The sequence below is a fragment of the Oryzias latipes genome, chromosome 5 (assembly GCF_053564925.1).
Source record: "Oryzias latipes strain Hd-rR chromosome 5, Olatipes_Hd-rR_3.1".
Taxonomy (NCBI): Eukaryota; Metazoa; Chordata; class Actinopteri; order Beloniformes; family Adrianichthyidae; genus Oryzias; species Oryzias latipes.
The window spans coordinates 34,335,690-34,351,439 of NC_136241.1; the positions used below are offsets into that span (position 1 = coordinate 34,335,690).

Consider the following 15,750-nt stretch of genomic DNA (forward strand, 5'->3'; position numbering starts at 1 on the left):
ACCAAGCTGTCAGTCGCACAGGAAGTCTGCTATATTGGTGTCAATATGTCATTTTTGCTCTATTTTGGACATTTGTAGGCCTCCTTCTAGAACGAACTCCTCCTAGAGATTTATGAATAATGACTCCAAACTTTGGTTTTGTAAACTAAACACATGTCCGATGTTAAATTGCAAAGCTTTTAAGTTTTTATGGATGTTTGTGACCATGGCGGCGCGTCAAAATTGGAGGTCGTTTCGAAAACACGCCATGAAAAGAAAAATGGCCATTACTCAGCCATGCATAATCCAATCTGATCCAAAATTGATGTGCATGATTGTAGTCTGACTCTGAACACATCTGCAGTGAAAAAATCTGGAAAAAGTGTAGCGCCACCTGCTGGCAAGAGGAAATGACATGTTTTACTTGGAGCATCACTGCTCCGAGTAGGATGAGCCGACACACCTGAAAATGACGTCCACCTGTTGAAAAGCCATTGAAGTTTACTCTGACAAAAAACCATAACTTTCAATGCGGGGGTGTGGTCGTGACAGAGCGGCAAAGTTGGGCATCTCGCTATGCACACAAAAGTTGCTCTCACGTGCACATTCCTTGTCCAATCTCACTGAAATTCAATGGATATGATGAAGCTTCTATTCTGAACCCATGGATATGACAATCTTGGACGAGCTCTATAGCGCCACCTAGTTATTGCATTGGGCACATTCTGCCCTGTATTTTCTCTTTGCTTTGTCCGATGTGCATGAAATTAAAACTGGAGATACTCAGAAGGGTCCTCTCTCATCATGTAAAGTTTCATGGGTGTACACCTGACGGTGCCTGTTTAACAGGAAGTGGTCGATTATGTACACCCAAATAATAGAAATTTATTATAAATCAGCCGTTTGTCTCAGGAAGCTGAGATTTCAGAATTAGATGCCTTTAATAACCTCCAGCTTTGATATGTAACACTATAGGGTCTACGAGAAACTTCATCACTTGATTTTTTTAATGAAATTTTGGACTGAACAAAGATTTTTAGCATAAATTCTGTTTAGGTTATCAGCACCAAGAATTCAACTTTCATAGGCATTTATGTGCTACTGCTTCCTAAAAAAATTCAGAATGATTGAAGTTACAGGTGACATCTTAGAGAGCATTACATCCAAAAAGGTCCGAAAACGTCTTTTTAGGCAAAACTGCAAACACCTATTTTTTTGCATAACTTATCTTTCAAATATCAGCACAAAAAAATTAAAAACGGTAGGGATCTGTGTTTGCTGCCTTCCATATTTTTTTCAGACTTAAAAGTGTAACAGATGATTTATAAAAAATCCTTTTCATCCAAAAACCTGTGTTAAATCTGTCTAGACTCCAAACAAACATTTTTTTATGGTAACTTATGTTTCAACAATCGACACCAATTTTCACAGACCTAAAGCTGAACATGTCCCATAGCTCCCTGAATATTTTCATAGATATAAAATGAACTGGTCATTCTAACATCTGGCATTCTAACATCTAACATCTTACATGTCAAAGCCTCTCTCAGCCTGGCTCTGCTGAAGGAGTCGTGTTACAACCCCGCCCCCTCCTGCTGGGACCCCTGCTATGTAAATTAGCAAGCAGTGAACAGAGAGATGAGGAGTAAGAATGGTCATTACTCAGGCATGCATAATCCAAAGACAGCCAGTTAAACACTGAAAGACATATTTTTTCGGTATGTCTTTCATACATCTTTAGTATTAAAAACTCTCCAAGATGAATGTGCCTGACTCCACCTGCAGGTGGATCACAGACTTCCTGACGGACAGACAGCAGTATGTGAGGCTGGGGAAGCTCGTCTCAGATACTCGGACCACAAGCACCGGATCCCCCCAGGGCTGTGTCCTTTCACCCCTGTTACTCTCCCTGTACACAAACAGCTGCACAGCTGGTCACCTGTCTGTCAAACTCCTGAAGTTTGCTGACGACACCACACTCATCGGCCTCATCTCTGACGGAGATGAGTCGGCCTACAGGAGTGAAATAGCCAGGCTGGTGTCATAGTGCAGCGCTAACAACCTGGAGCTTAATGCTCTGAAGACAGTGGAGATGACAGTGGACTTCAGGAAGGCCCCAGCCCCCCTCCCCCTGTCATCCTCTGTGACTCCCCGGTGACCTCTGTGGAGTCCTTCTGCTTCCTGGGAACCATCATCAGCCAGGACCTCAAGTGGGAGCAGAACATCAGCTCCATCACTAAGAAGGTCCAGCAGAGGATGTACTTCCTGAGGCAGCTGAAGAAGTTTCACCTCCCTGAAAAGATGCTGGTAGACTTTTACACCGCCATCATCGAATCCACCCTCACGTCCTCCATCACAGTCTGGTTCGCTGCGGCCACGGCCAGAGACAAGGCCAAGCTGCAACGCGTCATCCACTCAGCAGAGAAGGTGATCGGCTGCCACCTCCCGTCTCTCCAGGAGCTGCACATCTCCAGGACCTGGAGGCGGGCAGCCAGGATTGTAGCCAACCCCTCTCATCCAGGACATAATCTCTTTCGGCCCCTCCCTTCTGGCAAGAGGCTCCGGTCCATAAGGACCAGGACCTCGCGCCACAAGAACAGCTTCTTCCCCACTGCAGTCAGCCTGCTGAACAGAACCCCAACTCCCCCAGCTGACCCTCCCCCCGCCCACCAAAGGACTGTCGGTGCCACTTACAGGCCCCACCATCCCATCTTTTTTCTTTTCCTTTTTCTTTTTTTTTTATCTCTTATATCCTTTTTTATAATCAATGTTCGAACTTCTTTTCCTTTCTATTGTCATGGTTTCAGTTTGTTGTCTTGTTTTTCGCTTTAGTTCTTGTTCTGTCTTGTTTGGCTCTGTTTCCTGTTTTATTTTGAAAGGTTTCCTGTCTTGTCATGTTTCTTGAGTTTTACTTCCTTTGGTCCCCATCTGCCCTAATCGTGTTCACCTGTGTCTTGTCTGCCCTGTCTGTATATAAGTCTTGTCTCTGCCTTCCTCCTGTGCTGGTCCATTAACTTCTGCTCATGTTGATCACGTCTTCTTGTCTGGCGTCCATGTCCCTTGCCATGCCACAGTAAGTTTTTGTTTTTAGTTTTGTCATCCTGCTCTGCAGCGCTTTTTGTTAGTTAAATAAACCCACTTGCCCTGAACCCGTTTGCCTCCCGTCTCTGCGCCTGGGTCCTACCTGCTCTCGAGCCTCCCCCCCACACGACATCTATACATCCAATGAAATTAAACTACAAATCAACAAACACAACTGATAACAAATGTCTCTAAAAAATGATGTGTATATTTGCAGAACCTTAAAAACACCAAACAAATAACAAATGCTTCCCAAATAAAGCACAAAAAATGGAACACAAAATGTAAAACCCAAGTTAGAAATTGCAATTTGAAAAAGATACTTTTTTCAGCAGCTTTTCAAAATCAATCACCAATTCTACTCTTCTGTGGATGAAACAAAGAACTCCAGAACAATGAAGCCATTTCTCTAAGTCTCTCTCACCTTCCGTTTTAAACAAGGTCTGTGAAAATCCACCATACATTGGTCACATGAACTCAGAGACCTGCTAAAAGTGCACAATTGTAAAAGCTCTTTTATATAGACAACTGTTTGTTTGCTTAGAGCTCTAAATATAAAAAAAAATGCTTTTCTATCACCTAGACACAGATGGAGAACCATATCAACTGGATTAATAACAGGGTGGCATGTTTAGGTTTAAACTTACATCAATAGACAACATGAAGCTGTCCATCACATTTTTGACCTAAACATGTAAACACATCCTTGGCTCTGCGGTTAGGAAATGGCATTTGGGAATCTCTTTATACCAGGAGCCAGCCTGGCCATTGGAACATCGCCACAGTGCCCATCCAGACTGGGACAGCAACGGGGTCCACTTCAGAGCCGTGAGCTGCTGTGTTTAACTCCAGCTGTCCCAGCAAGGGAGACAACTGCAGCAACATCCACTGACCAAGCTGACAAGCCCTGGCAGAAAAGATCCCCACAAGAAAAACACTGGCTAAGGCAGGCTGGTCAAAAAAAAATAGTTTTGCCATTGTCTTGCTGCTCACAGATCAAGTGGTTTAGTTTTCCAGTAATGTCAGTCAAGAATGCAAGTTCAGATTCACAATGTTCATATTCACCATATTCAACAGACATCTCCTCCAATAGCACCTTAAAAATCCTGTGCTGTTTTGCTTTGCAGCTGAGGTTGTTTACGATTTTCAGAATAAGAGTCATTATATGTCCAGAGCCAATCACTTCTGCACATAAGGCCTGCTGGTGAATGACGCAGCAGTAATGCAGACATTTTGGAAAGTCTGGGTCAGCTTTACAGTGAGTGATGAAACCTGTTTGTCTATTGATCATAGCAGGAGTCCCATCTGCAGTCACTGCTACCAGCTTTTCTAATTGTACCTTTTTCTGCACAAAAACTCCTTCACCGTGTTATACATTTCAACTCCTCTTGTAGTTGTCTGTTAGGGCAGATGTGTCAGGAGTTCTTCTCTTGTGGAAACCAAAAGCTATGCTGTACTGTTGCCGTCCACAGACTCATCACACTGGACGTTAACCACCTGCACTTTGCAAGATCCCGGTCCAGCTAATTGGCCAAGTTATCAGACATAGCTGACACTCATCTAGACATTGTAGTGGAAATTGAATGAGTTCTATTGTTCTCATCCTTAGGGACAGTGATAGCAATTATCATCATTGCTTGAATTTTTTTCATGCTATATGCAAAAGTCTTTGTCCCTTAAGGCAACAGATTACAGCCCCCCCCCCCCCCCCCAGGCTGCTGTCGTATTAACAATAGCTTGGAGCTCCAGAATGGACAAGAAAAAACGACGAGAATGGCTCGAGCAGGGCGTTGCTCACGGGGCGGTCGCTCGTGCCGTGCGGTCGCACGTGCTCGGGCCCGCTAAATGCTACTTGTAGCTTTAATTATTATTATTATTACAGCGCTGGAATGTGGTTCTTCTTTTGCATTGGTGGTTTGCAAACAGCTTTGTGGTGCTTTACTAACACCTACCAGTCTGGAGTGTGGATCAGTCAGGATTCATTTTCCTCTTATTACTTTTTTCCCTCTCTGTTGTTTTCAACCATATAACCACCTAAATCTTTAACAACTTTGTTTTTTTATGTAAAATTAAAACGAATCATAAATAACTTTGTTACTTAACATGTTGTGCATGTTCCAGTTTATCCCCATGCAGTTTCCCTATTTGTTTCTTCAATATATTCTGTCATCCTGCATACCCGTCCCTATTTTATTAATACGCGTACTGTCTCATTGTCACCAAAGAATTTTCAGTTTCCACTTGGGTGTTTATCATGAAAAGCTGCTTGTTCAGAAAGGTTTGTCCACATTAAGTCTTGATTTCACCTTCTCTTTCCAACTCTTCCTCCCTATTTACACCATATTCCCCACTTTCCTTTGTATACCACACAACATGGACTGTGATTTGTAGAACTAAAGGTGTTTTTCTCCGCCACAGTCAAACCAGATTCAAGTTGCTAATCATCCACAGCTGAGTGTTTAAGTGCCAGGGTTGTCAGTTGTTTCCTGTCAGGTCATCTGCTCTCTCGCCTTTAGTTTATGTGGTTTATCATGGTCACATTAATTTACGAACTGTTTGAATTTCTGTCATCTTAGGTTCTTTATCCTCGGTTTTTCTGAAAATGTGCCATATTTGTTCCTCTGCATCTCCTCCAGAAGTTGCACCAAACCAAATTTTACTGTAATATATTAACCTATTGGCTGTTGAGCTGATGCTCCAAGGTGCTTTAAGTGCTCCACTGCGCCACCAAGTGGAGAAAAAAACCATAACAGGCAGAGAAATAATAGAACGTTCATGATCATTTTGGTTCTGGTGGACATTCTCATATTGAACACATGGATGGTTAAATACTTGTGACGTCCACATAATTTGTGACAATATTAACATGGAGTCTTTTTTTATGATACCATGGAACACATTGGTGATGGAAATGTGATGTCTGTGCTTGTGTCACTGTGTGGCTGTGTTTATGTGACAATCAGGACAGCAAACCAGGGACACTTTGATTAAAAAACAGTTTCTCCTAAATCTCCACATTACATCTGCAATATCCAAACTCACTGTAGCTGCGTTTCCATTGACTATACAATTGCGCACATTGGATTTGTGTTAATGCATTTTTAAACAATTTGAAAAATTTCGCATTTATGGAAAAACGTTTTGCTCTTTGGAGGAAGTGGTTTTTGAGAAATTGTCACATCCTGCAAAACTGCAATTGAAACAAATTTTTCGAAATGAATGAGTCACATGACCAACAACCTCATACCACTGGCTGCTTTTGGGCACTTCACCGCGGGCGCCACCAGAGCTCCAGTGTCACACAGCTGAGCGTGTCATGTGGATTTGTTGGATCCACACCGCCTCTGTAAAATCACCAACCACCATTTCCCAAAATGGCTTTTTCGATAGCCCCTCCCACGTGTACGGAGCTCGCCGTGCCGTGGGAGATTTTTGAATCTCTGCTGTCAAAGTATTGTTCACATCCGTCGCTGTGTTTTTGAAGGACTTATCGCGTGAGTTGTGTTTATTCGCATAAGTATGATCTAGTAGAACTAGTGTACAGGAATATCGAAACTGATGACCAAACTATCTGGATTTTAGATTGAAGAAAACAATTATGTTGGTGTATCAGTTTAGGACGTCCTAAACGTCTGTGTCGAGACACAAAGAGGGGAGAACCTCATCATAACACCATCACCCAGGAAGTAGCGGAAATCCGATTCACCTTGTTTTCACCTCTCGCTGTGATCATAATTGCAGCAGATAGGTGAGCTCACGGTTCGGAGTCCATTACTTTACATCTATGATTAATGGCCTGTTGGGAACCAGCAGTGGCAGGATGCTCTCAAGCAGTGTCCTTCAGCCACCAAACATCTGACCACATTAAGATCAAATTTGCTTTGCTCTGGTCAACAAAGAACGTGAAATGGTGCACGTGAGGTTGTGTGTACTTGTGAGGTTGTGTGTACTTGTATTTGGTTGATGTGCACGGAGGCGTGGAGAGACTGCACGCAGAGCAGTCATCATCATGTTACTTTAATTAGACTAAATTCCCCGAATGTTACCATTAATGAGGTTAATGTGTCTGTGGCCGGGACGTGATCCTCTTTGCTTTATGAAAAGTAGAGACGGGTTTAGTAATCAGCCCCCCAGCCAATTGGAAATAACAATGAGCCACATCCGAATGTTGAATTTCCCCTGGAATCGCAGCACATTTATGTCTATAAATCCAGAGAAATGTGGTTCTGAGAGCGTCTTCAGGGAAACACAGGACATGTCTGTGAGCTGAACACCATAAATAAAAACCACTCGACAACCTGGACCAGTTCTCCTGTGTGAACAGCAGAGACCGGCGTGCTGTGAAGGAAGGGCGTGCGGTTTGTCTTGAACTCACCGATGGGGCTGGCTTCCCTCCCTTTGCAGTGCACACAAGAGTGAAATTCTGGGCTTGGTATCGACTGAAGGGGGCTGGAGAGTTCTCTGCCATCACTGATATGTTGTTTGGAGGTGCTGTAGGGGATGGAGGAGGAGAAGCTTTGTGAAACAGTATCCTAATACTGGATGCAAAGTGCAAGCTCAGACATCTCTGTTCTGTTACAAAATATCCTTTTTCACAAACATCTGGAGCCTCCCACCATGCGTGATGAAACCTCAGGAAGGGTTTACAGATGGAAACGGCACTGTAGGGTAACAGCAAAGGCAGAGGGCAGAAAAAGAACATCCACGCACCTGCTTTATCAAATTTTATATCAAAAGAAGGCAGAAATCTGCTGAAAATATCCACTTGAAACGGTAACTAAATGATTGGGATAATATGCTCTCAGCTCCCCAGGGCTCCTGGAAGTCGGATGGGGCTGATAAAGTGTGAGATTGCATACATATCACAAACCTGCTATCAAGATCTCTCCAGGGAATCCAGAGAGCATGTCACGGTAGTGAAGAGGGTAAATGTGAGGTAGACTTCTGAGGGGGGGAGGGGGGTACAATTCTCCCACATCTACAGAACGCGATCTGTGGTTCTGCTTTCGCACGGCAGATTCGGTCAGAACTCATCTGAACCCCCCCCCCCCCCCCCCCCCCCCTGAATTAGTGGCTTTGCGGCAAACAATGGCCGTCCTTTTCGAGTTTTTATGACTGTAGGACGTGAAAAGCCCTTTTCACAGCGCAACCTGACGAGCTCTCCACGCATTTTCCTCCAGAAGCCTTTCATCGTCTATCGTTCACAGGAATTTAACAGTTGCCTGACATATTATTTCCCTCTGGATTTAGCAGCGGGAGCTCTTCTGAATACTTCAATGGGCTCAAGCTCTAATCAGAATCAGAATTTGTGCAATCTGTTGAGGATGTTATGAGGTGAAAGAAGAATCTCTTCAGAACTCACAATTGCAAAAGAATGGAAGGCAAGCGGGGCAATAAAAAAAGTCACAGTCGCAGCAGCGTGTCTCTCATGTGCCAATTTTATGTGTAAATGCTTTTTAAAGGCATGCCACAGCAATTAATTGATTGAAAAGTAGGTGGGGGTTTTCATGGGGATTTAGCTGCTGGCCCGGGTGCTTGTGTGTTTCTACAGCTCTTAATTGCTTATTGATGGATTTCATATGGTTGTAAATTAACCTTAGGACACTCCATTAGCTTACCGACAAGCCCGTCTCAACCTGGACTATGATAAGCCGTCTGAGGTGTCTGCGCCTGACCGATCACGCTCGCATAGGGATGCGCCAAATATGAAAAGTCTGAATAAAAAATGCAAGAGAATATTAGAGCGTTGGAGATCTGGAACACTGATAACTATATTTAAAAAAAATGACAGTAAATGTTAACAGATTGTGTTTTTGCCTGTTTCCACTTCCTTCCAGGCATTCATGACTTGGAATTCCTTTGAAACTTTCCTATAAACATACATTAAATTATTATTTATCACAAAGATTATTCACTAAAAAACAACATTTTTATGATGCTATTAAGGAGGAGTATTGATTTGTTGGTGTCAGCATGAGTCCAGATTAGTCCAAATAAAGGAATCGACCCCTGAAGCCCAATAGGTCTGCAAACAAACTAATGAAAATAAATAATAATCCTCTTAAAAACTCCGAAGGTTGAATCAGAAAAATGATATCTATCGATAGATAGATAGATAGATAGATAGATTCTTAAGTTCCTAGATGTCGTCTAACACCAACAATGTACTTATTGTTATTCAGGGGATGCTACTCGACATCTTTGGTCTTTAAGGTTTGGGGTTAATACAGCCAAAAAAATAATACTAATTAGCCCCTCTGATCGAGTTAGTTCAGGAAACTGCACACTGATTGTGTTGTTATCTGCCTTGTGTGTGTGTGTCTGTGTTTGTCTAAGACAGCAACGTGCCGTGGCAAAATATTTGACATGATTAATCCCAAAACCAAGTGTGCAGCACACTGTGTTTGCAAACACAACAACCTCGGCGAGGATTAAGATGTTTTTTTGTGATGATGGAGTGTAAGCCCTTCATACTTCATTAAACGGCAGATCTCTCTTTCCCGCTTGTTAAAGGTTTGATAATCCCCTTATATTTTATCAGTATTTTGTTTTTTTTTTGTCTTTTACATGGATTCTGCATCTCTGCTTTTAAAACAACTGATAAATAATTCAGTTCCTCTAATGACATGGGTGCTTTCCACCACAAAAGCAGTCAGATGACGTAGGGCTCACCAACTGAGCGGATCACAAAGATCATCAGGATCACGCTGATCCCTTTTGGTTTTATCTATGCGGCCCAAAAAAAGACACCAGAATGTCAAAGGCAGTTTTTGTACTGATTCAAGTCCCGAGAAGAAATTAAATAATCAAATTTCATGGCTATTACAGTGTAGAAAAAAGTATTGATCCACGTCTCTGGATATCACTTCTTATTTCCTTTAGACATGGGCAGTTTAATGCTGTAAGCAGGCGGAGGACAGCAGGAAAACACAAAGCAGAACGCAGCCTGAAAAACATTCATTTGAAGTTCTATCGAGCTGGTTTGCTGGGTTTGTTTTTAGTCAGTGAATCCACTCAGAGTTTACTCTTAAGACTGTTTACTGAAAACATAAAGCGAATAAGAACTTAACCCACAAGACTTCTCTTCCTTCCTATAAGAGGCTCCAGCCCTCCTTTTAATACCTTAAAAGCTTTTCCCGCTCTATAAGGAATTGATCACTCTGGCTATGTACGTTTATAGGGTGTGTGTGTGCAAACATGTGACAGGACTGTCAGAAGACGATGGCGGATAGGTGAACTTTCACCGCCCATAGACGTGAAGGTAAACATTCTGGATTAGTTGCGTGAAAAAGGCGACGCATTGTGCTCCAGAACAGGATCCATCTCTGAACAAGCTAAATGGAAGCTGAATCTTTACAAAACTGTGCATTTGAGTTATCTATGCCGGACTTGAAATGGCATCTGTAAATGTATATACTTATCTACAATGTGTGCCTCCTGCTTCCATTTGTATGGATAGATACAGCAAATATTTCACCCAATTCTTTTTTTTGTGTGAAATTGGACTGAAATGACGTCAACAGAGCTGCTGAAGTGGCAGCGATGCCGCTCCAGTCCGTCAGATCTTCCTTTTCCTTCGTCTTTTGTTTGTTTGCCAAGTTTATTTAGCTGAAATCTTGATGTTGACAGTTTTCACACCAGTCTGAGGCCAGAAAGATGTGATCATTTCTCCTATTTTACTGTATTTTGGGATTTGTTGTGATGCATGAACATGACACTGGACGTGTGTGCTTAAGAGAGAAGCTCACTTAAGGAGAAGAACACCTGGAAAAAAAAACAGAGATTCAGAGTATTTGCAAAAGTGATTTAAAGACTAAAAAGCATCAGGTAAACATCTGGTAAATATGACCAGAGTTTATGCTTTATGACCCTGTTATAATACTAGGATTGAAGTCCTCAGAAACACATAGGACTAGAAGAACATGGACCTGAGTCCAGTGCCTCTTCAGCCAATGTTGCAGATACAAAGGTGAAGAGAAAAAGGCTGCTAGTTCCTCGTTAACAGACGATGTCTTCCTGACGTGTGACTGTGATGAGCATATCTGTATGGAGCCACATTTATCCCATCACGTTGCACACAAAACGTTCTAACTCGCAATGAAAATATTAAATATTTGCTTTCAAATGCTTCCTTGCTTTTACCTTTTTCTTTTTTTTCTGCTTTCAAATGTTTTGTTTTACTTCATTTATTTGCTTTCACAAATTTTCCAGAGCAAAATATTTGTAAAACGTTTGATTTTCTTTGAGACCTGTTTGAAAAAAGAAAAGTGATTTAAAGCGCATATTATTTTATGCTGCACAATTGTTTTGGAATAGATTAACAGCAGTAAAAAGCAAAAGAACGATGGCTCACAAAAGTAGACTCAATATATTTAACAGAAGAAGCATTTTTAACTTTATGTTCATTTTTACAGCGTCTTATTTTTAAGAACTTGTGTGCTTTTGTCCAAAGTGAAACAGAAAATTACTCATAAAAAAGGTGCTATTTTTTCTTTATATTTCAACATGTATTGATGAAAACAAAACAATAGTTCAGATACAATTTTTTATCATAATAAAATGTAACTTTCGGCTGGACAGTCGAAGCTCAGATGTTTTTTCTGCTGCAGACATTTTAAATCAAGCAGCAGCTGTTTGATGGCAGCTTCGTCACGCTAAACTGAAACTTCTGAGAGCAAAATCAAAGATAGGACAAAAGTGAGATGAGACACAAAGCATGCGATTTGTGTTGCAAACGCAAACATTTTTTTTAAAGCATAAAAATTTGTGTAAAGGAAAAAACTAACAAAATAATTAATAGCAAAAATAAAATTTTAAAGGCAAAAAAAAAGTTAAAGCAAAGATTTAATATTTCCAACTTAGAAAGTTTCGTCTGCAACGTGGTGCCATAGATAACTGTCATGGTTTTAGTTTGTTATGTCTGTTTTTCGTCTTAGTTCTTGTTCTGTCTTGTTTGGTTCTGTTTCCTGTTTTATTTTGAAAGGTTTCCTGTCTTGTCTTGTTTATTGAGTTTTACTTCCTTTGGTCCCCATCTGCCCTGATCATGTTCACCTGTGTCTTGTCTGCCCTGTCTGTATTTAAGTCTTGTCTCTGCCTTCCTCCTGTGCTGGTCCATTAACTCTGTCTTGGTGTTCATGTCTTGCTGTCTAGTTCCTTGGTCCTCGCCACGCTCTCATTTCATGTTCCTCGCCACATCAAGTAAGTTTTGTTTTGTTCTGAAAACCTGATCTGCAGCGCTTTGTGTTCGGTTTTGTTTATTAAAACCACTAGTCCCTGATCCTCGTGCCTCCGCCTCTGCATCTGGGTCCTACCGGCTCTCGAGCCAACCCCACACCGTGACAATATCACTCCATAGATCTGCAGCCCATCATCTGGTTGGGGCAGCAGAGCCACGGTTTCTGTGATGGGTTTGATTCTGGAGCAAATTCTCCAAAAATGTTACATAAAATGTGCAGGAAAAAGGTTCATACTTCACCCCTGCTGCACAAATGAGTGCCACAGACAATTGTCCCAGCTTGCTTCAAGCTCATCCATGATTTCTCTGCAGCTTCATTGAAATATTAGGAATGACTCACACAAACTTCTAGAATACTTTTTTGGCATAAATAAAGCATTTTTATTAAAGTATAAATGTTTTCCAAGCAAAGTTTATGTTCTTCTTCCTCTCTCAGCTGCCCCCTTTTAGGGCACACGTGTCAAAACTCAAGGCCCACGGGCCAAATGTGGCCCCCATGCCATTTTATGTGGCCCGCAAAAGCATACAAATTTTAAATTTCTTAAAATAAAAAATAAAAATTGGTGTGTATTTATTCATATCTAGGGGGAAGTAGACTTGAAATATCGGATTGGGCAACTATACATTAGGACTCAAACACTGTCAATATAACCTAACCGGACAGAATCAAATTTAAAAGGATTTATGGTAGAATAACAAGAAAACATGTTTTCCATGCAACTGTAATTGTCACTTTAAAATGTTATAATAAATAAATAATGAGTTATTTAACATTAAGGAGTAGTTACATTTATTTTTCATTACATTCACTTGTGCAGTTAACCCTTTAAGGGGGGAGCTTTAGCTCCAGTGTTGACGTTCACTGAATTATCGTCACTCTCCAATCGTTTATGCAATTTTCATAATTCCGACTAATTCTGAAACGGAGAAAAGCGTCTTCGCGCTGAAATTCAACACTTTAAGGTGTTGATGTAATCAACGCGAAACGGCTGATTCTGATGCAGAGAGTAGAACCCATTGGAATTAGGGAAATTGCATAAACAGAGAGTTACAAGAGGTTTCAGGGGTGCAGATCTTCTTCTTTCTCTTTGGGCTTTTCCCATCAGGGGTCGCCACAGCGAATCATCCTTTTCCACCTCACTCTATCATGAACATCTTCTACCCTAACATTAGCCAACTTCATGTCCTCTGTTAAGACATCCATATATCTCCTCTTTGGCCGTCCTCTTGCCCTCCTGCCAGGCAGCTCCATCTCCAACATCCTTCTACCAATATATCCACTATCCCTCCTCTGAACATGTCCAAACCATCTCAGTCTGGCTTCTCTGACTTTGTCGCTAACACAGGCAACATGAGCCGTCCCTCTGATGTACTCGTTCCTGCACCCCCCCGTTTCAGGGGTGCAGATATTTAGTGTGAAATCTCTGCTATTAAAGGGTTCATGACAGACAACCCACCACAGCCAATGGGAAGAGAGCTGTGAAAAAGAAAGGGAAAGACTTCCACTGTGTGGGGGGGAAAAAATAAATAAATAAAGCACTAGACGACAAACTTAACTCGCCCACTTTCTCTTCCTTTTACCTGGAAACAAAACCCAGCCGGCAGATATGACTGTTATGGATTGCCGAAAAGAAAAGAAGACGCACAAATAAAGTCTAAATTTGTTGTTTGCTCTAAAAAAATGTCTTTACTTTTTCCTGAACTCAGGTAAATGTAAATTGACTTTTGAGCCTCAGTTAATAAAATGTAGGTAATTCATGCAACTAAATCTTTGATACGGCCAAAACAGAAACTTAGCTGGAACCATAAAAAAGGAGAACTGTGACGTCTGGAATCTAAAACTTGTCTTTTTTTCCCTCCGAGTTCACCTTAAACCCATGATTTTTTATTTTATTTTTGCATTTACTTTCCTACTCTTTAACACATAAATTTAGAGAGACATATGTCATTTTGAATTGACAAAAGCCAAATAGTGCTGCTGTGCCAGAACATTTGCCTCTTTAAATGCATGCAACATGTTCACAAAGCATTTGTCCTTCATGCTTTGTCTCCATGAATCGTCTTCTGAAAAGCTTTTACAGCAAACATTTCTATTAGCAGTTTCTAACAAATATAATTTATTTCAATAGGGTCACAAAACTTAACACAAACATGGGTTTGATTCAGAAATAGTGAATAAGGCCTATCCTTCAGCACCACGTTTGGTATAAAGAGGGTATACATTTTGTGAGACTGTGAAAGAAGGACACGAGTTGAAAAATCATCAGTATGCAAAAGAGAGTCCACGTCTGCATTTGGAGTGCAAATTACAAACCGAGATGGGAAGGAAGAGCACGGACCAGAAGATGCTTGAGTGGGACCCGAAAAAAACAACACTTTAGCTCCACTAAAACCAGAGCCACCACTTCACACTCATGAGCCAATCTGTGACAGAAATGGGATACTAGTTAGAAAAACGAAAGGGAAAAACTGCAAATGAGTTTCAAATTCTATCACTTTCAATTAGTATTATTCAATACAGACTTTAAATGTCATCCATGTAGATATATTTGTCATCGTCACATGTAAAACTAAATTTGCTCTTTAGTCAGTGCCTCAAAGAATGCAAACCCACTCTGAGGAAAATCCGGTCTTGGGTGTTTTTAACAAGACTTGTGACTTTTTTCGGATGATGAATAAATATAAATATATATATAAAGAATATTAAGATAAAAATGTAATTTTTGAGTATTTATTCACTCAAAATATTCTGAGCTCTCTGCGACACTGAGGGGAAGGGGGGTCGGGGTTGCTCCATGCCAACAGTCCCATCCACAACTCAGAGGTGAATTTCTAATGAACTCCTGCTGCTCTGCAGAAACTACGTCCTAGAAAACGACACAGGTCTTTGTTTAAACGGCATAATCATAATTAAAAAAACGCTGGGAAGGGTTTGAAAACAGATCAAAGGATGATGTGAATCAGACTCTAATTTAAAACTAATGAACAGTTCTTTATTCAGTCATGAAAATAACACGTTAATTTGCAACTACTAAAAGGAACAATTAGTAAAATCAAAAATATATATATTCTAAGGTTATTAAAAGTGTTATCATTGTTTAAAAAAGAGAGTGGTAATAATAAAACCATCTCGTGACCATACTACATTCTTTTACTGTATTTCTGGTATGAAGCCCATTGAGACAACTATTGTTGTAATGTTGGGCTATATAAATAAAACTGAATTGAATTATATTTCTGCTCTTAAAAACAGTTAAACCAAATTAATTTGACCTCTGCCGTTGCTTCTTTCGCTGCATCTTGTTGTTGACCGCCTCTAAATTATTGTGTAACTAATTCCATGTAACATAACAAAAAACAGATTTATTTTTTTTAATGCAAATTCAATTAATTAAAGCAGAGCACAGATCTGATTGGAAGTCAGGGTGCACACAATTTTTTGTTAAAATGAAAAG

The 15,750-nt window shown here is 40.8% G+C and overlaps 1 protein-coding gene across 1 annotated transcript in view; it reads right to left on the reverse strand.

Annotated features, from left to right (window-relative positions):
- The window catches only part of igsf21a (immunoglobin superfamily, member 21a), a 262,207-nt gene that overhangs the window by 70,450 nt on the left and 176,007 nt on the right, over positions 1–15,750 (reverse strand). Inside the window, exon 5 of the mRNA XM_078947780.1 lies at positions 7,436–7,551. Within this exon, the coding sequence (XP_078803906.1) occupies positions 7,436–7,551 (116 nt within the window). The remainder of the gene's footprint in view (positions 1–7,435; positions 7,552–15,750) is intronic.